This window comes from Candoia aspera, chromosome 15 (assembly GCF_035149785.1).
Source record: "Candoia aspera isolate rCanAsp1 chromosome 15, rCanAsp1.hap2, whole genome shotgun sequence".
NCBI lineage: Eukaryota > Metazoa > Chordata > Lepidosauria > Squamata > Boidae > Candoia > Candoia aspera.
In genome coordinates, this window is record NC_086167.1 from 7,117,031 (window position 1) to 7,141,001 (window position 23,971).

At 49.8% G+C, this 23,971-nt stretch overlaps 1 protein-coding gene across 1 annotated transcript; it reads right to left on the reverse strand.

Annotated features, from left to right (window-relative positions):
- Positions 1–8,139: 8,139 nt before the first annotated feature.
- LHX5 (LIM homeobox 5) lies at positions 8,140–23,417 on the reverse strand. The gene is made up of 5 exons (XM_063315638.1): positions 23,245–23,417; positions 19,894–20,117; positions 16,680–16,957; positions 13,156–13,321; positions 8,140–8,498 (listed from the first exon to the last, which is right to left on the reverse strand). The coding sequence occupies exons 1-5, from the start codon at positions 23,415–23,417 to the stop codon at positions 8,140–8,142; spliced, it is 1,200 nt and encodes a 399-aa protein (XP_063171708.1).
- Positions 23,418–23,971: the final 554 nt, after the last annotated feature.

Here is a 23,971-nt window from a genome sequence, read left to right on the forward strand (position 1 = left end):
AAGAAAGAAAGAAAGAAAGAAAGAAAGAGAAAGAAGGGGAGAGGGAGGGAGGGAGGAAGGAAGAGGGAGGAGAAAGAAAGAAAGAAAGAAAGAAAGAAAGAAAGAAAGAAAGAAGGGGAGAGGGAGGGAGGGAGGAAGGAAGAGGGAGGAGAAAGAAAGAAAGAAAGAAAGAAAGAAAGAAAGAAAGAAGGGGAGAGGGAGGGAGGGAGGAAGGAAGAGGGAGGAGAAAGAAAGAAAGAAAGAAAGAAAGAAAAAGAAAGAAAGAAAGAAAGAAAGAAAGAAAGAAGGGGAGAGGGAGGGAGGGAGGACAATGAGAAGAGGGAAGGAGGGAAGGAGGGAAGGAAGGAAATGTATAAAAATAAGATCCAATAGTGATATAAGATTAATTTGCTTGTTAAATTTATCATAAGTATAGAAATTACTCTTGCAGAAATGAAAGGCCGCTTGCAGTGGCTCAATGGCCTCGTGTGATACATGCAGTTTGGGAAGCCAAATCTGCTGGAAAACGGAGCAAACAAGCCCTGTCCAAGGGCAGCTGAATGAGGAAATACAGACTTGCTGACCTTCAGTTGTGTATTTTCTCCTTTAAGGAGAGCAAGTTAACTGCAAAGGCAAACAGACCAGGCAGGCTGGCCCCCCTTTCTGCTTTAAGGACCGCATTCATTCAAAGGGACGTTTCTTGCCCACCTGCAAAACTGTTGGGGTCCTTCTGCCCGTGGCTCAGCCCTTGTGCTGCACCGTGGACTGGCCTTCTCCCCATTCCTGGAATAATTTGATAGGGGAAAACCCCTCCAGCCACAGTCTGACGATGGCCCCCCAAAACTGCTCTGCTGGAATCTGCTGACCAAACAGACATGCAGCGGCCGGCCAGTGGAAAGACTTCTGAAGCAAGGCTTCGATCCTCCCACTTCGGGGGAACTTCAACCTGTTCCGGTGGGCTTTTCGGAGCATTGATTTCTGCTTTCAGTCTGCCAGGTCTTTGTCCTTCCTGAATCCTTGCATCGGCCCCTTCCCCAACTGGCTCTCCTCTCCTCCTCACAAGCCACCATTGCAGGGTGTGTGAAACCAGAACCTGGCCAGCAGCTGTGTTCTCTGTGGCCTCTGCTAGACGCGCACTGGTGGAAAGGTTGCGCGCAGAGCAAGGGCACTCTTTGTTGTGCCGGAAAGCAGGTGTCCATTTCCCAGGAAGGAAAAACACACCTGTGCCCGTGTTTGTGTGTGTCCTGCGTGTGGTGGCCCAACCCTGGCTCGCTTCAAGCTACCTCATGACTTTGTCACTTCGTTAAGCCTGCAAACAACTACGGTGCGCACCGGGCTTCCAACAAAGCATTGGCAGCACCACAACTAGTATATCTTTGGCTTACTACGTTGCTAAGACAAGACAAAGAAAGCGGCAGAGACAGGGTAAATTACAGCATGAGGTTGGGATGGCTTCGATAAACCTATCTGGGTGACATTACTATTTGTCACCTCCTGCTAGGTCAGCATGCTAGCTTTCAAAATAGGGTATTGGGCTACTGGTTCCTGTCTGGCATCTTACAGGATTGTTAGTGAATGTAGCTCACATGTGTGTGTAAAGTTACCTTATACCTCTGTGCATCATCAATACTACAGATTTTAGGGGCAGGAAACACGCCTACTCTACAAGAAGGGCCTTGATTAGGATCCGGTATCCAGGCTGTTCCAAATACCATTGTTGGAAGGGCTTTGCAGGACACTGCTCCCCATCTTTCTGGTCCTGAGAAGGCTGCCATTTTTTCACTCGGCAAATTGGCGATGTGCCTGATAACCGTGAGGCCAGTGAACCATTATGCAGAACGTTACAGAGTCCTAGCATGTCAGGGATCCTGCGTTACAGAATTCTAGCACGTCAGGGAGCCTGGTTCAGTCTAGTTCAGTGGGTCTCTCGTTTGTCTCACAGGCCAATCAATAAAAACAGAACAAGGGAAAAATACTTTTTTTCTTTTTTTAAAAAAGCAAGCTATGCAGAATGTTACAGAGTCCTAGCATGTCAGGGATCCTGTGCTATGGAGCTCTAGCACGTCAAGGATCCCGGTTCACTCCAGTTCAGCAGTTCTCTCTTCTCCCCTCTTACAGGCCAATCAATAAAAGCAATATAAAATGCATAAAAAAAAGAAGAAGCTATAGCCATGGTCCTGGTTGATGGAATTAGGCCAGAGACAAACAATGCCCAAAGTATTAGAACATAGGTTACTGTTGTTCAGGATTTTAGCCACCTGTCTTCTCTATTGCCCCTTTCTCAAGTTTCATTGCCCTGAAGCAGGTTCAATCACCATTAGATGCATTTTGGGACCTCTCCTCTGCTTACACAGCAGGAAGCAGCAACTTGAGAAGTCTCAGAAAAGTGAAGCAGGCTTGGAGATGGTCAGTTTGTGGATGGGAGACCACCAGGATATATCAGGCTGGTTAGCTAAAATGGGAATAATAATAATATCCTGGGAGAAATTAGTGGGCATATATGTACATTTGGGAACTTCTTTTCACCTTCTTCCAAGGGGTATCTGCAGGGTGTGGCCACAAGAGTCCAGATGGCGTCCGTGATGGTGGATCAAAGCTCCACCTGCTTTTATGTGCATTGTGATGCACATAAAACCAGGCAGAGCTTTGATCTCACCATCACAGGCGCCATCTGAGCTCTTGAAACCACACCCTGTGGACACCCTGCTCTTCCTTATACAGATAGTCCTTGTTTAGCGACTGCCTCGTTTAGCAACCATTCGTAGTTACAACAGTGATGAACAAATAACTTTGGGACCAATCCTCACATTGACGACCTTCGCAGGCTATAAAGCAACGGAAAGCTGAAGTCAGATCGTAAGCACAGTCACTGTTTCACTTAGCGACCACTTCGCTTCACCACTGAGTTGCTGGTCCCCATTTTGGTCACTAAGCGAGGACCGCCTGCATGTTGATCACAGTATTCTTGCTACCAAATCAACCCTGCTGGCATGCTGAAGGTGGAATGAAAGAAAATGGTTCTAGAAGAACAATTCTCTCATTTTTTCCTTGGGCCCTTCCTTCTCACTTCCAACAAGGCCAAGAAAGAAGGGGACTGGCTTCAGAAAACAGAGAGAGCTCTGACTCAGGACGCAGAGATCCTCGAAACGCACACCACCCAGTCCAAAAAGATGGTATTAAGACGATGGTCAAAACAGCCAAGCTGCAATTGTACGCCAAAGTGGGTCTGGCAGGGGGTTGAATAGAGAAACCCACCCCTTTATGTCTCCTACGTCGGACCATTCTTTGACTGTCTTGTGTAAATTGCTATTTATGTTTGTTTCCATTTCTTTAAATGGCAGCTCTGTCCCACTGGCTCGCTGAGTGCCAACTCCTGCGTTGTTTGCATACGATTATTATTTAGCCCCATCAATATTTATCCACAGTCAGATTGTTTTGACGGCAACCCTGCACTTTAATTAGCAAGTGCGCCTTCTTAGATTCACTTATTTGCTACTGTCTTCCTGCATTATTGTCATAATTATTTCTAATTATGACGGTTCTCTCCCATCGCCACCACTGCTTTTGGCTGGGGGCCTTAAGAGAACCATTCAGATGGATTTGCTCAGAAAAGCAATGGGCACTGGGGACAGAGTAGAAAGGCTTCAATTTGCAGCGGTTCTGGGCTGGAATAGTTAAATCCGTGGTCAGCCACTCCTGTCCGAACAGGCCATGTTTGATTTCGGTGATCGATCCGGCTGCCGGCCCACTCCTGCAGCTCCAAGCAGCCTGTAACTTGTAAGACAATGAAGCATCATTTTAAAATGTGATGTGATCAGGATAGAATCCCGCCAGTAAATTTCCCACAGCAGCAAATATTCCCGGGGTCGAATCTTGGCTTCTGTCAAAGGAGTGTAGAGCTAATGGCTTTTTGGACTTCTCCACTTAATAAGATGGTCGAGAAGGTGGCTGGAAGGTTTCTCAAAGGTTCTCCGGGGGAAAGAGAAATTCTCCAACATTTTCTCAAGGGCAGGATTCCACCTTAGCGGGGATTGAAGTCCTGCTAGCGAAAGAGTAATTCCATCCAAAGGTCTTACCTTGGGGTTGAATAGAAGTGGGGGAAGCCAGGGAGGCGGCAGACTGTTAGATGGAGGGCTGTGTGATGAAAGACAAAATATTCATACCTACAGTACACACTCATTGGCTGTCATGACACTCAGTAAGTGCGAGAACGCACATTCCACCCATGAAGGTTGCTCCAAAATGCTCTTTTGTGAAAGAACGTTGAAAATAAATTCTCCTTCATTTGGATGAATGTGAATTGGTAGAGAAAAATGCCTCTACTTCTCTGCCTGCACTCAGATTCCTTTCCTGTGCCTTGCTGAAAATACCCTATTTATTGAGCAGACCAACCAGGGTTAGCCTGAAGTTTGGGGTTTATTTACATTCTGTCTCAGGGACTCTGGAGGAGGACTAAGGACTCAGTGGGACAAGACAGAAAGCCACTTTCTGCTCAGCTCCATGAGCAATTTTACTCCCAGCTTGTCCCAACCTGCACCAACTCTGCCCTGAGTTTCATAGCAATGTGACAGCAGCAGAAATGCAATTTTAGGCAACAATCTAAAGACATAATTTCTGAGTCCCAGTGAGTCAACCCTTCTGTTTAATGCTGTACTTCTCAGAGTTTATGTGGGGGGATATTTCTAATTCTGGGTTCTTCAGATGAAGAAAGAGAAGGACAGATTGGAAAAGGTTCGAGGGAAATTGGGAGAGTAGATACATCAAAGGCAAGACCTGCTGAAGGCAGGGGACAGGTTCAATTTGCTCTGGAGACCCAGGAGTGTGTACTTCAGTGGCTGTCCTAGAGAAGCTTGCCAAAATCCTTTTAGCCTCCGAGGACAGATCTAACGAATGACGCGACAGGAAGATACAGAGTTGTTTTCAACATTAAGGCAGTGTCAACAAAGCAAAACCAATTCTCAGGAGGCTCTCATAGGCTGTCCTTTAGAAATTTTCAAGCAACAGTCAAATCACAATGTTTTGGGGGGGTGCGCGTGTGCGCATGTGTGCATGTCTCAGGCATAGATTGTATAGATCAGTGTTTCTCAACCTTGAGGAATTTAAGGTATGTGGACTTCAACTCCCAGAATTCCCCACCCAACATGCTAGCTGGGGAATTCTGGGTGTTGAAGCCCACCCATCTTAAAGTTGTCAAGGTTGAGAAACACTGGTCTAGAGCAATGTTTTTCAAAGCTGGCAACTTGAAGATGGATGGGCTTCAACTCCCAGAATTCTGTTGGCTGCAAGATAGGAAAATGGGATGGGGTTTAAGAAGGTTTTGATTCTAACCAGGCTTTGCGTTTTAGAAACCATCTTTGAGAGCTGCTGTCCACTCTGCTTTCGACACAGAAGAAAAAGCAAATGTTAGTTTAATGTTTGAGGAGCATTCTAGGGAAGTCCTGTTAGCACAGCTAATGATGCCCAGTGAGCATTTCCACAGATATTGCTAGGATGGTCTGGGTCTGGTATCCCTTCACGTTTACATTCACATTTGCGCTCCGATGGGGCAAATTGTTGTGGGTTCCCATATGTTGGTGCCACTTCTTCCTAGCCCTGGGTCTGTTATAAGCACTTACCTCCACTGTATGCTCCAGACATCGCTTTCCACGGAGAAGTTTTGACTCTTTTTCTCCAGACAATTAATTTATATAGGAAAGAGAAAAATTACTCCTGGCCCCACTGTGATCCTGCTCCACTGCCCCTGAATGACCACGGGCCTCTGAAGGGTTCACGCAATGGACTAAGCAACAGGTTGTTTAACTATGGTTTGGTAAACAAGCCACAGTTATGGCAAGAAGGCAGCAGCTGATTTGGGGGCCCAAGGGATGATACGAATGAAGGCCATGCTAGGGGACAAAAGCTTCAGGCAGCATTGGTAGCTGTAAGAAGTCACAGTGACGTCAACATGACGGCGCGTCTCTCGTTTTATTTATTTATTTATTTATCCAATCTGTCCCCGCCGATCTCCTCCCATCTGGGGACTCATGGTGGCATTGCTCAAAGAATGCAACTATTTAATGCCCTGGCCTCTGATGCAAGAACATAATTCACATGATTGGCATGATGACGACGTGGTGCAGAAGCCACCAGTTGTCCTCCTGCCCCATGAGTGGAGAGCTAACCATTGATCATGTCTTCTCCTTAGCATGTTGCTAGAGATGCCACCTTCTCTTGTTCTACCGTAGGACAGCCTTTAAGAAAATGCTCCACTGCTTCTTTGGGTTGTGCTGAGAGGGGAATCAGAATCCAGGCATTGTGGCTTGTGAAATGTGGCTTATGTCAAGGCATCATGGCATGGTGTGAACCAGGCTGCTATGGCTTGCTTAAGAATGCTAAGAAAACCATGGTTCAGCACCAGATGTTGACAAAGAATACATTTACTTAGTGAACAGATGAAGCTGAGATGTCAGGGGAGGGGCAAAAAAATCAAGATGGCCACTGCAGCCACATGATCAAAACCCCACCCCTTTTTACATGGAGTGCAGCTTCAATTGTGTAATCAGGGCTACCATCTGGACTTTTTTTAAACCACCCTATGAATGGGATGCCAGTCTCTTCTTCAGCCTGACCACTCCCCATTCAACCACTGCTCCAGCAATCTCTAGAAAATAGGAATGTGTGTGTGTATAAAATACAATCCCAGTATGCTTATAAAATGCATACCTGAGTCCTTCTAGCCTCCATGAAGAGTATGCTGAGATAATGATAGTTTTGATGTTTTTGTGGTCACAATTTTGCTAGGAACAATGTAATCACCAAGTTTTTTCTCCAAATTTCCTCCAAAGGCTTTAAGGGCAATGGGAATTGTAACCTAAAACATTTGGGGGCACCAGATTGGAAAAGACCGATCTTGAATGATTTTTTAAATATTTTCTAGCTTTTTATCATTTTTTTTAGATTTTCACTTTTACTCTTGATATAGATTTTTAGATCCTTTATGCTTCTTTTTAATGACTGTACCCCATCCCTTTATGCTGGCCTAGGACCGTATTAAAGATTTGATTGCATTTGATCTTGGATTAAGTCTCAACATTTTCTTAGAGAAACAACAGCAACAAAAATGGGAATGCTTTTCTCCCATCATTTTGTTATTACTTAAGCATGGCAATTCTTGTCATTTATAATTCCCATTCGGCCTGCACATCCATTTGTTTCCCGCCTCCCACCTTGGCATTTGAGACCCTTGATATAATGAATAATCAATAAACACAAAAACATACTTTATTTGTTTCTTCTTTATACAAAATAAAGAAACTAGGAGCAAAAAAACCCTATAGTACATCCTTAAACACGGGTAGCCTCCGAGAAAGGTCTGGATCGGCATTCCTTACCGACATCCCCAAATTATTTGCTTTTTCTCTCTTTTTATTTTTCCTGCTATTGGTTGTAGGGTTGGGGTGGCGGGGCGCTGTATTTCCTCCCCAATAAAAATAAGAATAATGTTATTAGAATAATATTAATTAATTAATTAATCCGACAAAAGAAAATCAAAACCCTGGCCAATCCATTTGAACGTATTAAACAAGTCCTCCGAGTCGTTCCAGCACTTGACCACCAGGGGGCGACGCGTCACCAGCAAAACACTCCAGCCCCCCCTCCCCTCCAACTGTCCCATTTGCGCCAAATAAACCTTCTAATTAAAATAAATCCGCTCTCTTCCTTTTCTTTTGGATCCGATTCCGGAGAAACGAAAGCAAAGCAAACCAAATTCCAAATTGCTTTGTGTGTTTCTTTTTTTCCCCCTTTTCTTAAAAAAAAATCACTAAAAATCCGAACCCAAGACACAATCCTGGGTGGGAGACAGCAAGGTGGAGCAGGGCGGGGGGGAAGCGACGCTCGTCCCCCTCCCCATCCTCCAGTCTGCGAAACAGGCGAATCCAACTTTGGTCCAAGGAGTTGCGAAACGCGGAGGTTGGCGGCAGGCGGCCGCCTCGAAGCTCCCGCCAGGCTTCCAGGCGTCTCCACTGGGCCCACCCGGGGCGAGGCAGCGGGCCAGGCGTGGTCCTGGAGCGGCCGCCAGGGAAGCGGGGGGGCCTCCGCCCCCGTCCGGGTGGGAAAAGGGCTCGGTCCGAGGTGGGGCTTGGAGGAGAGGTCTGGCGTGCGGCGTCCCCCCGGGGCGCTCTACCAGACGGCCGCTTCGCCGAGCTCCTGGTTGGAATGCGAGAGGGGCCCGCTGTACCCCGACATGGGGAAGGGGGGGCTGGGCCCCCCGCTGAAGACCTCGCCCGGGATGGGGTGCAGCGAGCCGGGCAGCCCCGGCTCCGGGCTGGGCGTGTCGGAGTGGGAGATCATATCCGTGTACCTTTGGTTCTCGGAGGTGTGGTGCCCGGCCAGGGGGGCGTCCAGGGGCCCGAGCGGGGTGGAGCCGGCCCCCGAGGTCGGGATGTAGCTGGAGTCGGCCGGCGACTGCGCCTGCGAGGGGGGGCCGTGCGAGAAAAAGTCGTAGTTGCTCCCAGGGGCGTAGTAATCGCCTTGGTAATCTAGGGGGGGGGGAGAGATAAAGGGGGGGTGAATGGTCCAAGGGGCTTCCAACGAAGAGGAATTTCTCCCCCACCCCAGCGCTCCGCCCCCGGGAGAAGGGCGGGGTAAGAGGAGAGCTGCCTTCCTCGAGGGGGGGGCGGGGGGCGAAAGATCCGGCGTCTGGTGGCCCCTTTAATTGGATTAAAAGGCAGCGCTTTCAAAAACCCGGGGCTTTGCAGCCCATCCTGGAACCCTGATGCTTATCCCTGGAGAGGTAGACCTCAGAGTCAGGCCAGTATCACTGCACAGCTGGAGAAGCCCCCCCCCACAGACCAGATGTGGTTTATTCCCCATCTCCACCCCTCTAGACCCCTCAGTGATAAACCCGTACAACAAGCCTCGCAAAAATCATAACCCCCACCCCCCACCACAAAGGTCCCTTGGATTGGGTGCTCTGTGAGCAGCTTTGGACTATAACCCCCATCATCCTTGCCAACCTGCCTTCAGAAGCCGTTTATTTATGGCCTACCCACTCTACCAAGTAAGGTCAGCAATTATAAATTTAGCCACCCAGGCATTAAAGACCCTTCCCAAGGCACATTTTCCAAACAGTTGAACCTGGAGCTGATGGGGAGCCATAACCCAATCCTTGTGGAAGGGCCCCGCATGGAATCCCGGCTTCCCTCTAGGTAAGCCCCATAGGACTCTCCAGGACTTACTTCTGAGTAAACCTTGGTAGGTCTGTGCTTTCTAAAAGGTCTTTAATTCCTATCCCCTGTGCATTGATTCTAAGGAATGATGCTCCTTAGAGGCGTAACCCCGTTTTCTGCCGGTGAACTCTACATCCAATCAAAAGTTTGGGTTTGCAGACCACCCAAACAAATAAACAAACCACAACCTGGCAGGCTGTGCCATTTCAGCAGGTACAGCTTGGCTTGACCTGATAAGCATGTGAGAACACAGCTGTAAGGTCGCCCCACAGTAAAACATAAGCAAAGTGCATCAAAGCGGGGTGTGCCAATCACCCTACCCTACAGGTTTCAATCCTTGGAAAGCAACACCTGGGAGCTAGCTTGGGTGCTGGGACTACAAAGGATGGGCTTGGATGGATGGAAGGAAGGAAACTATTGTGTGTGGGGGGGTGTAGACAGAAGAGGGAGTTCCCCTCCCTACCAGGGAGACCGAGGGATTCAAGCCACTGCTGTGAATTGTATTGGTTCCCTGCTCTGCCCTCCGTAGCACGGGGCCATTAATTCTATTAAAGAGAGAACCAGGCAGGATCTGGATTTGTGGGTGCACATGTGTTCACTGAGGCTCACCTCCTTGAACAAAGCTTCCAAAGTTAGTGAGGTGTGTGTTCACTTGTGAAATGCAAGAGCAACCTTCTGCACGATTGCATTGCATTGCTTTGCAAAATAACAACCTTGCAATGTCCTTTAGTGTGTGTCTCTAACCAGGCACACAGGCCTGTGCGTGTGCATGTCTGTGCTGCAGCTAGTGCCTCTCCAATTCTCACACACATCATGCACACATGCCCATGCCACCTTTTAAAAGACAATATCTAGACCTAGAAACCCAATTTATTCTAGGAATGGAAGTCAAGGAGCACAGTGAAAAAATGGGAGTACGAGTAACTATAAAGAAGACCAAACGAATGACAGCAGGTCCAGCAACCAGCCTTAGAATTGACAGTGAAGATATGGAAGGGGTGGGTAGCTTCTGATTTTTAGAATCAACAGTAAAGGAATCAGCAGCTGAGAAATACCAGCAGACCAGCACTTGGTAGAGCAGCCCTGAAGGCCTTGGAAAAGAGATGCTGTGATGTGTCTCTACATACAAAAAATGGAATTGTGCATGCGGTGGTATTCCCTCTGACACTCTATGGAAGGGACAGTTGGACTGTTTCTTGAAACAGGATAGGAAGAGTATTGACACCTTTGGACTCTGGTGTTGGAGAAGACTCCTGAGAATACCATGGACAGCCAAGAAAACAAACTGATGGATCATTGAACAGATCAACCCAGAGTTCTCACTTGAGGCACAAATGACCAGGCTCAAATTTATCCTACTTTGGCACATCATGCAAAGACCCAGCTCTCTGGAGAAGGCTCTGATGCTGGGAAAGGGGGAAGGAAAGAGAAGAGGAGGAGGACCAGCAGCAAGGGGATGGATTCAGTTACAGTGGCATCATTAGAAGATCTGAAGGACCAGGTTGGGGACAGATTGTCCTGGAAAAAATCTCTCTGTGTGGTGGCTAATAGTTGATGCTGACTTTATGGCATGTAATCAATAATCGTAAACCCGATTAGACAGTTGGAAGGACAGCACTCATGCAAAAATATTACATGCTCTTCCCAACTGCACAGAAACACAGGGCCAGGGATATATCCATCTGTGCATACTGATTGTAACACACACAATTTAAAAATGAACATGTGTGTGTCTCTCTGAGTGAGATATAAATAGATATGTTCTTCTTACACAAACACAATTATGCATGACCAAAAGAGAGTTCACTCCAGCCACCTGAAAGGCACCCCCCCCCAAACCTGGCTCCCTGCCCAACCTATAAGGAAGGCACTGCCCATTTCACAACCTTCTACTCCAGTTGGACACCTTGGCATTCCCAACTTGAGCAATCTGGGAGAAGTCTACTCCGAAGACAGTCCTACAGAGATCAGTGGGGGTGGATCGGACTTGCTTCCAGAACAAAGGGGGACCTTACAAGCCCCACTGAAATCAGTGGGGTTTACTTCTCAGGAAAGCCACTAATCAGTTTTCCAGGGGATTATAACCCCCCACCCCCATCTGTCTTCAAAGGTGAGATCCTATTAACTATTGAATTAACACTGGGGGATTTTTCCCCCTCGGTGCTATTCTTCCTCTTCTTTTGTATAATTTTCATGAGCAATGTTCACCTATGCAAAGGCTGGTGAGCAGCACAGTGTTTATACCCTCCCAGTCTCCCCAGAAATAAATCTGGGTTTTAAGTAGTCTTAAACCTCTAGGAAAACATGCACACTTGTGTTCTCCCCACAGACTCACCCATGATGGGCTCCATTCCATGTTCTACTTCTTGAAGCACAACGGTTGGATTTGCACATGAAGTTACTATAGGGCTGGCTGGCTGGGGTTCCCTGTGCTGTGAGAACACAGCCTCTGAGTGACCCGCTCTGGGTAAGGCTGATGAGCCCACCCAGCCAGAGATGGGCACAGCACCGCACTGAATGGGCCAAGTGGGCATCTCCTGGGAGCCAGCCCTATGGAGTTCAATCGGAGAGGTGAAAGGATCACAGCCTGGAGCATCGCTCCCATTGTGTGCACATCGATAGGTCTACTGAAGACGCCCCTACCTGAATTTTTCCGGGGGGTGGGAATGAGTGGAAAGAAATGCTAGAAAGCAAGTACTCCCTTAAAAAGGATCCCCGCGAACATTTCGGAGGGGTGGGGAGACCCCATACACTTTGTCCTTCAGGGGGATGGCTGTGGGTTCCCGTGCTCGGCTTTAAGAGATGGGGAGTCGAAGAGAGGGGGCGCCGAGCCCGGGGCAGCACCAGCGCGGCGGGGCTGGTCGGGGGACACCGGCCTTCCTTCCCGGAGCTCCTGGGGTGGGCACAATTGGCACACATGCCGTCTGGAAGAGGCACAAAAGGCGGGCAGCTGAAGCTTTGTTCGGCGCAGCCCCGGGAGCGCGCGGGGAGGACGCCGCTCGGTCCAAGCGGGCGGGAGCGACGGTCGGAGGGCGGCCTTGGGGCGAGGTGGGCGTTGGGTGAGGGGCGCCTCCCCCCAGGGCGGTCCTCAGGCCTTGGCTTCGGGAGGGGCTGTGGGGAAGGTGGGGGAGAGGCAGGAAGGCAAGGGGGTGGTGCGAGGAGAAGAGAGAAGGGTGGAAAAGAAGGAGGGAGGAAGGAAAGGAAAGGAAAGGAAAGGAAGAAGCAGAGGAAGGGAGGAGAGAAAGAGCGAAAGAGTGAAAGAAAGAAAGAAGCAAAAGAAGGGAGAAGAGAAAGAAAAGAAGAAAAGGAAAGGAGAAAGGGGAGAGGAAGAGAGGAGACAAAGAGAAAGAGAAGGAAGGAAGGTAAAAATAGAGGCCAAAAAGGGAACAAGGGAACGTGAAAAACGCTCACTGAAGAACACTGCTTTCCATCTCCGTGAAACTTTTTTAAACGTTAATTCTCTGGATTTTGAATCTGCACTCTGGGTGGACCAAGAAGACTTTTAAAAAAATTTTTCGAGTGAGCAGAAGGCCTGCGGAGCGGCACCTCCCCTCCCTCTTCCTGTGAAACCCCGAACCCTTATGCCTCAGACTCAGAGGCCGGATTCAGACAACACGGGAACCCCGCTTGTGGCTGAGCAGGTCACGCAGACCCAGATCTCTGAAGCAGGGTTGAGGGCTTTCCAACGGACGGGTGCCCAGCCATGGCAGTTTACTTAACAAACCACGATGGAGCCTGTTGTAAACCCAGTCAGCATAAGACCCCTTAAATCTTCATTGTCTAAGGACTTTTACTTAGAAATAAAGCCATCAACAACCGTGGCTGGGGGGCTTTGACTCGGGAGCAAAAGATAGTTAGAAGGTGGGTGGGGGGGAACGAAAAGGAAGTAAGCCACCGAAAAGGATCGAGTCTTGGAGGCGACACATTCGGCTCAAAAACTCCCTTTGGAGGAGAAAAGGCCTCTTACCTCCGTAGTAGCTGTACGGAGTGGTACCCAGCATCTCGGACTCATCCAGCCGGCCCCCCAGAGGGCGCATGCGCCGAGGACTCCGGAAGAATGCGTGTCTTCGGGCGCCCAGCGCGCTGAGTTGCTTCATCCTTCGCTCTTTCGAGCGCCGGTTCTGGAACCAAACCTGGGGGCGCGGGCGAGATGGTAAGATGGGGGGCTTCAAGCAGACAGGCAGCCCTCCAACCCCACCCCACCCCCCAGTTCCCCAGGAATGCGGCTGCCCCCAAAGAAAGGATGGAGAAAAGTTCCACTCCGACCTGGGGAAAGCAACAGAATTGGAGAAAGAAAGAGGCGTTCGCAGAAAGCAACGGGGTTTTGCCTGCGCATACTGTTGTGTTCACACAACCAGCTAAGCCTGGTTAGTCTTGGGTCTGAGGAGGGAAAGGCGGTTATAGCTAGGCGGATTTTGACAATCCCGCCGGTTGGGTTAGTTGGTGGTTGGGGTTGGGCGAACTCAGAAAAGGGATAAAAGCAGGACCTGGGCGAAGCGGGCGGTGAGAAGGTGGCCACAGAGTCCTGACCGTGACAGAAGATTAACCATGTGAAAGAGGGGTGAGAAAAGCCCCGGGAGCTGCTCTGTGAAGGACGCTCTTTAAAAAAGGGGGCTCTGTTTTGAGAGAAGCGCTCAGATGTTAAGCTTCCTTCAGCCGCCAGCTGTGAAATTTCCTTCCTTTGCTCCTCTGCTCTGTGAAGCCTGGAATTCTAAACGAGGCTTACTTGGAAGGAAGGTCCGTGAAACACAGGCTTGCGTTGATCGTGCTGTGAAACCTGCCTCTCTTCCTCTCTCCCCTAATCCAACTGAGGTGCCTTCAGCCCAGTATAAAGATGGTCTCCAGGAGGAAGGCTTTGTGGGCATCCAATCCAGTCGGAAGCATCTGTTTCTGGCTCAGGGATAACTAGAAAACGGTGTTCGCTGTATATCCCATGGTTCAACTAACCATGGGTAAGTGTGTTGGTGAGCATGTGCATCTACGCTGGCTGTGTTTGCATGAGAGGCCTATCCGTGGTTTAGGGTGGACTCAGTTGTCCACTTTTGGACAACTCATTGGCTGGGGTTGGGGGAGCACACTGAACTTTCACCTAACCAAGGGGTTAGGATTAACTGAAATACGGTAGACTAGTTTAAACTAGTCTGAACTAGTTAACTGAAATATGGGAGGCTAGTTTGCAGCTCTGGGTGCAACAGGAACACAACCACCTTGTGATTTTGTTGGTGTTGGCCTAAGAAATTGAGCAAATCTCCTTTTCCTAAACCACGTTTTGGGTTTAGCTTCTTGAGGAAACCCTGATTGTAGGAAGATGGTCCCTGAATCTCCTTCCTCTGTTTGCAGTTCTGTATGTGCATGTGTGTGTGTGGCAGTTAGGACTATCTAGCACTTGTACTAAGAGCTAAAGGGGAGGAAAGTGGCTGTAAACTGCAGACACGGAAAAGCCATTCCGTTCCTAACGCATGTGGAATGTCTTTTCCGGTTTTAGCTGATGTCCCTCTCTTGTAAGAAAAAAACACTTAATACACCAGCCCAGTCTCTCACTCCCCTTTGCTGGTCATAAATTAATTTTACTCTGGTTGTTTCCAAATAAGCTAATGATTTCGGAAAGTGGGGTGTGTATTCACAAGATTCACTGAGCCATAAGCAAACCGGCTACATTTTAGCGATGCTGGGTGGAGCTAATTTGTGTGTGTGGGGGGGGGGGGGGCTCCCAGCCTGTGGAGCTAATTTGGGGAATGTGTGTGTGTGAATCCAAGGCACTGGGCTAGTCCATAGTTAACTTCAACATAGGCAAGCAGTTAGGGGAATCCAGCCAGAAGCTTTCTTCAAGAGGGTCCATCCTGAGCTGAGGTGCCAAGCAGAAGATAATTCTGGAAAGATTTGAGTCTTGGCATATTTGAGTCTTGGCATATGGAGCTGAGAAGATCCCTACGGGACCAGGAATACATATCTGGAGATCTTCCCCACCAGCCATTCCATGTTGGATGGAAAGGAAGTGTAGTTTCCCACCTGTGGATGGTACTAGTTAAGAGGAAAAATTGATCAATTTTGGGAAACTCAATCCAGAGAAGTCCTGTTCTCATTCTTGGCCCTCAGGGCCTAGCTTATAGTGGCAAAAGCTAGGCCCTGAGGGCCAAGAGTTTGGAAGCTCCACGGTAGTTTTCTCTGTAGTTGTTTCATAGAAAACAGAAGGACTAGCCTCCTGTTTGCAAGCTGGCAAATCAGGAAGAAAATCAGGGCAGATTTCCCCAAGAAATCTCCATTCCAAAGGAGACCCGGGGGTTGAAGCAGCTCTTTCCATAGACTTTAGATGACCTGGTGGTCTTGATTTATTCCTGGTAGCTTCTTTTCCTTCTGACTGAATAAATCCTAGCTGAAACATCACCTCTACTGCTCTTGCAGAAGACCCCCTCATCCTGTCAGGTTTTGCCTCTTTCGCCTTCAAAGGCAAAGGAAAGGAGGGGACCCGAACAATTAATGGGGGAGACCTTGCTTTCTACTAACTATAGACTTGACCTGGTTTAATATCTGGCATCTCTTCCTTGGAGGCACATCCCATTCAGCACTGTGGAATTGGTACTGGGAAAAAACATGCCTAAGAGCATGTCTCTGTGGACCCAACCTTTGCATTCAGGTAGCTACCATTCATTTCAACAGCTCGTCCACCAAAACAGTGCAGTCCTTCTCTATTCCCAGATACAGAATCACAAATTTTGAGAAGAGGTCTCAAAGGCCACCTAGTCCAGCCCTTGCTCAGACCAAGGGGGCTTTCCAGAAATCATAACTAGCTTTCAGATAGCTCTTAAGCTTGTCAACTATGGAATATATCTCCTAAATGCAATTGGACACGGGCCAGGAAGGATGGGTTGCACATTCTCCCCTTTCCAACAAAAAATGAACACTTGGCAGGATGTCCTATGCTCCTGCCCTTCATGCTCCCCTCCTACTGTCTGCTCCTCATGTAGATTCTGGTTTCTGTTAAGGTGACTTCCTAATATTCCATTCTTAATTAAAACAGTTAAGGTTTTGGCTCTCAAAGTATTTCCTGGAAGACAAGAGTGATAAATGATGATTGCTGGCTGTAAAAATCCTTTTGGGAAGCAGCCTGAAGATTTCCACAGCTCGACAAGCTCACTGTCAACATTTCTGGATGGTTCTCATTTTCTCCTTTTTTTCTTCTTCTTTCTGAAAGCAAAGTCCTTGGTGATGGCTCAGCACAGGAGAGCCTTTCCAGGTGTCCACGGTGAGAAGTGATGATATAACCTGGAACGTCTAGAAACGTGCCACTTTTCTGTAGACACAAAGGCACTGCTGGAAAGGACGTGGAGGAGGCTGAATTCCAGAGGGCATCAGGACCATGAATCAGAATACCTCTGGGGTACAATGCCCAGAAAGAAGCCAAAAAACGATTTTCTAGTAGAGGATGATGAGTGATCATTCCAGTTGGGCACCTTCAAAGCTCTGTTATAACAAAATGGTAATGTATCTTACCTGGATGACTCTCATGTTGAGCCCCGTCTCTTGAGCTAGCTGTTCCCGGATATGCCGGGTGGGTTTAGGGGTGGCTGCAAATGCTGCCTTGAGGGTCTCCAGCTGCTTGGCCTTGATGGTGGTCCGGGGTCCCCTTCTTTTGGTTCCAGAGTTCTGCTCCTCATTTTCATTATTGGTGGTTTCTTTATCCGAGGAAGTGGAATTGTCCGTCTCCTTGGTATCATCCTGCATGGGGTCCTGAATATCCGGAGATAAACTTCGGTCGGTACAGGAAGAAACTGTTGGGGAAAAGGGAGAGTAGTCAGTAGAGAAGAGGTCTTAGAGGCCACATACTCTAGCCCTTGCTAGTCCAAGGAGGCTTTCCCAGAAATCATAAACTAGCTTTCAGATAGCTCTTAGCTCTTAAGTATTCCAGCTATGGAATACATCTCCTAAATGCAATTGGGCTTTGCATTTAGAGAACGGGCCAGGCGGAATGGGTGCAACCCATAGAAAGAGGGAGCAAGTAGCATCATAGGATTCCCCCTGTGATGCTAGGGGGAGCCCTGATGATGCTCTGGTACTTTTATGGGAAAATTAGAAGAAAGTCAACCTAGCCCTGTGTCTCATTCAGCAGAATGGGAAGGGGGACTTTAAACGTAACAGAGACGCCTTACAAGATTTTGAAGCAAGCGAAGGAATCCTATCAGCCAAGAATTCTTGGACCCGGAAAAGAAGACAGATATTCCAACAGGGCATCCATCACTTTGACTTTTTTTTTTTTTAGGAGCTCTGCCAAGATGGGAACCCCCAAATCTTGCTCTCAGTGAATGAACCTACAGTTGACTGTCAGGTTCCTTGGAAAGAAATATCCAGGGAGAAAAGGGCCTGTATGTGACGCAGAAAAGGATGTAAGTTTCATCGAGATGATAGAGGAACCCCAAGGCAATGGGAAGGCAATCAATTAATCGATTCATTAATGAATCAGACAAACAAATCAAGCTGTGGAGAAAGAGGTTTTGGAAGCAGAGGGTAGCAGCCAACCCACTGAGCTATTTAGAAAAGCCATCGCCAGCTGGTGCTGTGTAGATATTTTGGACAACAAATCCAAGGAGGCTTAGTCAGGCTGTCTAACTTGATGATAGGAAGTATATTCTGATGCACTTGGAGGCCTGGTGGGGGGAAAGTCATTCTTGTCCTCTTGCAATATGCAGGAGGGAGGGAGGATCGGTCCCAGAGGTTTGGCTGGGAGGGCACCCAGGATGCTGGGTTTTCTTGAGGACTGAAACCAAGTTATATGATTTGTGAAATCAAAGGAGAAAAATGATTTTGGCTGACTGCCAAAACTAAGTGGCATCAGAGCTAGTTGGTACTTGGATGGGAGACCACCAAGTCTATGGCAAACTATTTCCACAGTACTGCCAAGAAAACTATCTGTCCGTGTCCATGAAGTCACCAAGAGGCAGAGCTCAGCTGGAAGGAGTCTTCACTCTTAATTTGCAAAGTGTTGGGTCCTTATCTCTGTATCTTCAGCAGGGCCAGCAGCCCCCTTGAACTTGCTGCTTGATTGAGGTGGGACTATTCTGATGCCAGGAAGATGCATGTGGGTGGGGACCACCCCAGCGGCCCCACCCCCCAGGCTATCCTGCATGAGAACAGCTCTCATTCCCCTCCTCTCCCCACTAGCATGCCACGCTCCCTGAAGAGGATGGGGGTCATGGGGTGGCCCATCTGGTGGGGAGAAGGTTAGGCAAGGCTGGGCTGGAGAAAGAAATGAGGCGCATCTGAAAAGCAGCAGAGACCAGGAGCTGGTTTGGCAGATGCTACAGTCTAAGGGGTTGTATGGAGAGAAGCCCATTTTCATGCGCGTGGTGAGGGTATCTGTGGTGTTCAGAATAACTTCCCAAACCCCCACTTCTCTCCCCCCGCTCAGTAAAAAGACAGCCAGTGATGGACAAAGAGGAGGAGGTGGGGCAGGCTGGAAATGCACCTGATCCCAAATCACAATTATCTTGCCCACACTCTGGCCAACCGCCAGGCGAAGAAGGCCCCAACCCAGGGCTGGCCATCTGAAATCCTGCTTTCTCCATTTCACAGCCACCCCTCTTCACTTGGACTCTTGGTTAAACTTCCTATGAAATAGAAGCTCATGATGGTTTTGGAAAACCTGCTAGGTTCAGGATGAATGAAGACAGCGTGGGATCCTGACAGAAAAAGTAAAGGCCTAATAGGAATATAATGGAGAAGGAAGGAAGGAAGGAAGGAAGGAAGGAAGGAAGGAAGGAAGGAAGGAAGGAAGGAAGGAAGGAAGGAAGGAGAGAAAGGGAGGGAGGGGAAAAGAGTGAGGAAGGTAGGTAGATAGGAAGGAAGGAAGGAAGGAAGGAAGGAAGGAAGGAAGGAAGGAAGGAAGGAATCTTGATTGGTAGGATTTGTGGTGGGAAGAGGATTTTTCCCATTCTATCAAAAAAAGATCTGAAGATCTCTCATCTCTCTTCTTCTTCTACATTTATTCTTCCACTGTTTAACTGAAAATCACACATTTCTTACACCACAAGCTTATGGATGCTTGCCTGTTCAGAAACTGATCTCCCCAACGGGTCCTGCTCTCAAGCAAGTGTGGCTGTGTGGAAGACCACCACCACCACCACCACCACCACAGCCCGTAGGCTTCGGGGGAGCTCCCATTCAAGCTCATCCTCCTCTCCAGGTGATTTGGGACCTGCCTATCCGTTCAACCTGGTGGTCCACTGCCTTGAGCTTCTGAAGGAAGAATTTTATTGTAAACCGCCCAGAGTCCCCCATGAGGTGGAGATGGGTGGTGAATAAATTTATAAATAGATAAAATAAATAAAGAATCTCGTGAGTAAAATAAATCTACCTCGAAGCCTCACCTAGGCCACTAATCTTGCATCTAGTGGTGGCCTAGGCTTCTTAGCTGAGATGCCAGAGAAGGAGATGGGACTCCAGTTGAGAGCAGATGCTATGCTGGACAGCAAAGGCACCCATCACTGTCCACCCCCTCCCCAAATCACCCACCTAGTGAGGACAATGTTTGGGGTTGGGAGCGCAGAGTCCAAGACTAATTGAGGTATTTTGCCCCCACCCCCAGCAGGGGGGAAAACCACCCAGGAGAGTTTAGAACACAGGTAAACCACAGTTGTCCACCCTTTGCTGGGGTCCCAAACCACCACCCGCCCAAGGACAGGGCTGGGAAAGGGAACGGGGAAGCGGTCACCTGAGTTGAGACTGCCTTCTTTAAAAGTGGCGGAGCTCAGATAGTCGTCCTTGCAGACGAATTTGTTCTCGTCGATGATGTACAGTTCCTCCCCCGTGGAGAGCTGTTTATTGCACACCATGCAGGTAAAACAGTTCAGGTGAAAGACTTTGCTCCGCGCTTTACGCACCAGGTCGGAGGGGGAAATGCCCTGCGCGCAGCCGGCGCACTTAGTCCCAAACTTCCTGGAAAAGGGGAGAAATCGGTCAAAATGGGTCAGGGGATGGCGAGGAGGAGGAAGAGAAGAAAGGGAGAAAAATCGGGGCGAGACGATGCCCAGGGCACTCTAGGGGCATCCTTGCATATTCATTCTTGGGGTCTTTAGGATAGGTCAGGAGCGGGGCAAATGGGGCAGTTGCTCAGACCCCACCGACAAAGAAGGCCCCACCCGAAGTGCGCCTTCGTATTTGAAACGATCGGCTGGATCGATCCCTTTCCATTCCGGTCAAGAAAAGTACCCCCCCCCGCCCCCGCCATCTCGCCCAGTCAAGAAACTCCGTGCTTTTTCAGCGTCCTTCGCGATTTTCCTGGTTTCTGTGCCCTGGATGCGAGCGGATTTTTTTTTCCCTTTTAATAAACAGGGCGGAAAACAATTACGTTGACGTCTCCTGAGAAGAAAGTGGGGAGAGGCCCGAAGGAACACTTTTGCCTCCCCGCTTCCCCCTTCTCAAAAACGACCTGATTTTTGCCCTTTCGAAAGGAAAGCGCTTGGTAAGCATAGGAGAACGGGAATTGCGTTTCGGGCTCAGCCCTGGAAAAAATTATGGACGGGTTGGGCGCATTTGAATTGAATGCTTAAATTAAAAACATAAACAAAATAAAATAAAATAAAAAGGGGTCTGTCCACCCTGACAAATCCAAGGGAACGCTGCTCCGCGTGAAATCCGAGCAAACAGCGCTGCTCAGAATCAAGTGCCGCTCCTGGCTTCGAATTCATTGGAAACCCATCCGAGTGGAATCGGATCCTAGTTCCTAGTCGAAGGCGACCCATTCTTGGTGTGTGGTTTTCATGGGGAGGGGGGAGGGATTATTTTTAAGGTTTTATTTAATGTTAAATTCATTTCAGCCTGGGGAGAAATTCATTTTTCTTCCCCCCTTCCTTCTGTTTAAACGCAAAAGCAAAGTCAGGGCAAACGAAGAAAAGGTTTTATTTATTCGACTTTTAAAATTCCCGGTGGTGTAGTTTGGCTTGTTCGCTCACCCGCTCCAATTCGGGGATGTAGAGCAATCCAAAAAAGCTAGAAGCTGGGATACAAGTCCTTTATTTGCCCCCCCGCCCCCCCCCCCCGCCGCCACCCGCCCTGGGCTAAGCATCATTTCTTCTACCTGATGTGAAAACGTTTTTTGGGGGGGAGGGTGGTGGGAAGAAGAAATATAGCATCTGCATCTTATCTGCTCTTCATCCCGGGCGTTTAAAGGCTTTTTAAGGGGGGTGGGGAGTATATGTAGAAAGAAGATTGAAGGTCCAAGTATTCAGAATGGCCCGCACGGTCCGTTTACATGTGCAAAGCCAGCTTAACCTCCGCCTATTCATATGCCGTCGCCTGGGGCCCAAACGCTCGCAGATCTCAGCAGTTTCCCCCCCTCCCTTGCTCGGCCCCATAATGTTGGTGATCCTCACCCCTTAAACAAGGAGGTGCTTTGCCTCAATTACAGTCGAAAAAAAGCAAAAGGTAAGGCTGGCTTTGCATTTTCAAATGGGCTTTAATTGTGGATTTGGGGCGTGTAGGTGTTTGTCTTCGGAAGACAAAAAGAAAAATGCGGGTGGGCCAGATTCGCCCCTCCGCTCTGCCGAGCCCTTCTGCGAAGTCGGGGAAAGGGAGCGGCCGAGTTTTTCTCTGCGCTGCTGTTGGCAAAACAAAACGCATTTAGGTGAGAAAGGCACCTCGGGAGCCGAGCCGTCCCCTTCAATTAGGACGTGGGCCTTCATTACCATATCTATATCAGACTCCACTGCGCTTAAAATACCAGAAAGCATCCTTACAGGGACAGCTTTAAAAATTAAAATAAAATAGTGTATCGCCCTAAAGATCTGTAGAAGTTGGCGTGGGAGAATAATAGAAACAGGAAGGCCGAAAGGCGCCCCCCCACCACTCCTTTGGTTACACACTGCTGCGCTCCGTGAATAAGGAGTCCCGTTGAAATCAAGAAGGCTACTCGTGGGTAAAACCCCAACAGCTTGGGCCTGCATATATTGGCACCTCCGTGGTAAGGGTGGTGGTGGTGGTGCGCGCGTGTGTGTAAGTAGGCAGGTGAGCCAAAGCTAATAGGAAAAATAATGACCCAACAGCGGGAAGTATTGCGGGGCGGGTGTGGGGGGAGGCGGGGATGGTAGCTCTTCCCGAATTCCAGGCCGTTTTATCTTTCTCTCCCGTATTTCCGAAATTAAGGGCTTCTGCTGCTCCTAACCTCCCTGCGCCTTGAGGAACAAGCGAGGAAGCGAGCCAGCCGGCCAGCCTTAGGCGGGGGAAGCCAATTCCGCGAAATTCAGGCTGCGCGCGTCTCTGTCATTGCGAAAGGAAGGTGCGGAGCGGGGCAGGTGCAGGTGCAGCCTCGCCGGCGGCGGTGGGAAAAGCGGCGTTCCCTTCGCCAGGAAGGGACGATCCGCAGCTCGTTCCGTTTCTCTTAGCTCCGGCTGGCGCACCTCGTTGTCCCGGCTCGCGAGTGGAGGGAGCAATTCATCGCGGCTGCAGGGGCTCCCGGCGAGCCCACGTTTTAACCCGTGCCATCAAGAAATCTAGTAGTAATAATATAAATAGACAACGCCGTCTTCTCCCTCTCTCTTTCCTTCTCTCTTTCTCTCTCTCTGCATGGGAATTGCAAACCAAAGACGCCGGGGAAGTAACAGCGATCGGATCCAGCGGAGTTTCCGCCCTCCTAAGCGAGGTTAGCTTTGCAAGCCCCAGCGAACCGCCTGAGAAACAAGCTGTATTCCCCCAAATTCTCTTTTTCTTTCTCTCACCCACCCCCCATTCCCTATCACCTGCCACCGCGTTGCCTTTGGCTGCCCAAAGCTCGCCTCCCACCAGGAGCGTCAGGATCAGGCCACGGCCCTGAAAGGTGGAGGCAGGCGAGGTATTCCCCGCTTGACAAGGGGTAAGTCGAGGTGCGCGAGGGAAAAGGGGGTCAACAGGGGCGTCCGCAGGGATAAGAAACGCTGCGAGGCCCGGAGCGGAGCAGGGCCCCAAGGCCAGCTGCAGATTTGGGGGAACCCAGTGCCCGGCCCTCCTTGGTGTGCTAAGCGGGTACAGGGGGGTGGGGAGGGCGCCGGGGAAGATCTGGCGGAGGGGGCGGGGGAGAAGGGCTCCTCACCTGAAAAAGTCGTTCTTGCAGTAGAGCTTGCCTTCCCGCGAGAAGCATTTCTCGGTGAGGTTGCATTTGCACTCGCAACACTGGACACACTTGATGTGCCAGGCCCGGTCAAGCACGTTGAGCAAGAAGCGGTCCAGGATGGGCCGCTCGCACCCGGCGCAATGCACCATCATCGCCGCGGCCGGACAGGGGGGTGGCCGCGCCGCCCAGCCGCTCCGCTGCGCCGCCCGCGGCCGCTGCCGCGTCTCCCCACGGGCGCTCCCCGCGCGCCCTCCTCTTCCTCCGGGCGCGCTCGGGCTTCTCGGCGTCGCCCCTCCGGCTCGGCGCTCGCCTGGCCCGGCGTGGCTTCCCGGGGGGCTTCAGCGCGGCATGCCGGGCCCAGCGGCCCCGGGGGCGGCGGGGCTGGGAGGTGGCGGGCAAGGCCCAGGCGCGGCGGTGCTCCTTGGCCGGTCCCCTCCTTCGCCGGCGCGCCGCTGGCTGGCCGGGACTTGGTTCCACTTTTGCGCTGCTCCCATCGCCTAGCTTTGTCTTGCGGCTTTAGTAATTCGCGCACCCTTATTCAGATTTGGTGACGTGGGGCGCCGCGTCGGGCGGGCGGCGGCCAATGGCGAGCCGGTGGCCATGGCAACCTCTTAATTTATAGCATATCTAAATTGGCTCCAGCCTGGCGCTTGGCACAGAGGGAAAAAAAGAAGGGCAGCCTTATTGCGGAGGGGCGAGATTCGCA

What these genes read in the sequence shown, in the direction of transcription:
- LHX5 (XM_063315638.1), bottom strand. Translation starts at nt 23,417, where the DNA reads ATGATGGTGCATTGCGCCGGGTGCGAGCGGCCCATCCTGGACCGCTTC. An exon ending in TGCAAGAACGACTTTTTCAG is followed by an intron (nt 20,118 to 23,244) that starts GTGAGGAGCCCT and finishes CCCCTTTTCCAG; the next exon opens with GAAGTTTGGGACTAAGTGCG. An exon ending in AGAAGGCAGTCTCAACTCAG is followed by an intron (nt 16,958 to 19,893) that starts GTGACCGCTTCC and finishes TTTCCCCAACAG; the next exon opens with TTTCTTCCTGTACCGACCGA.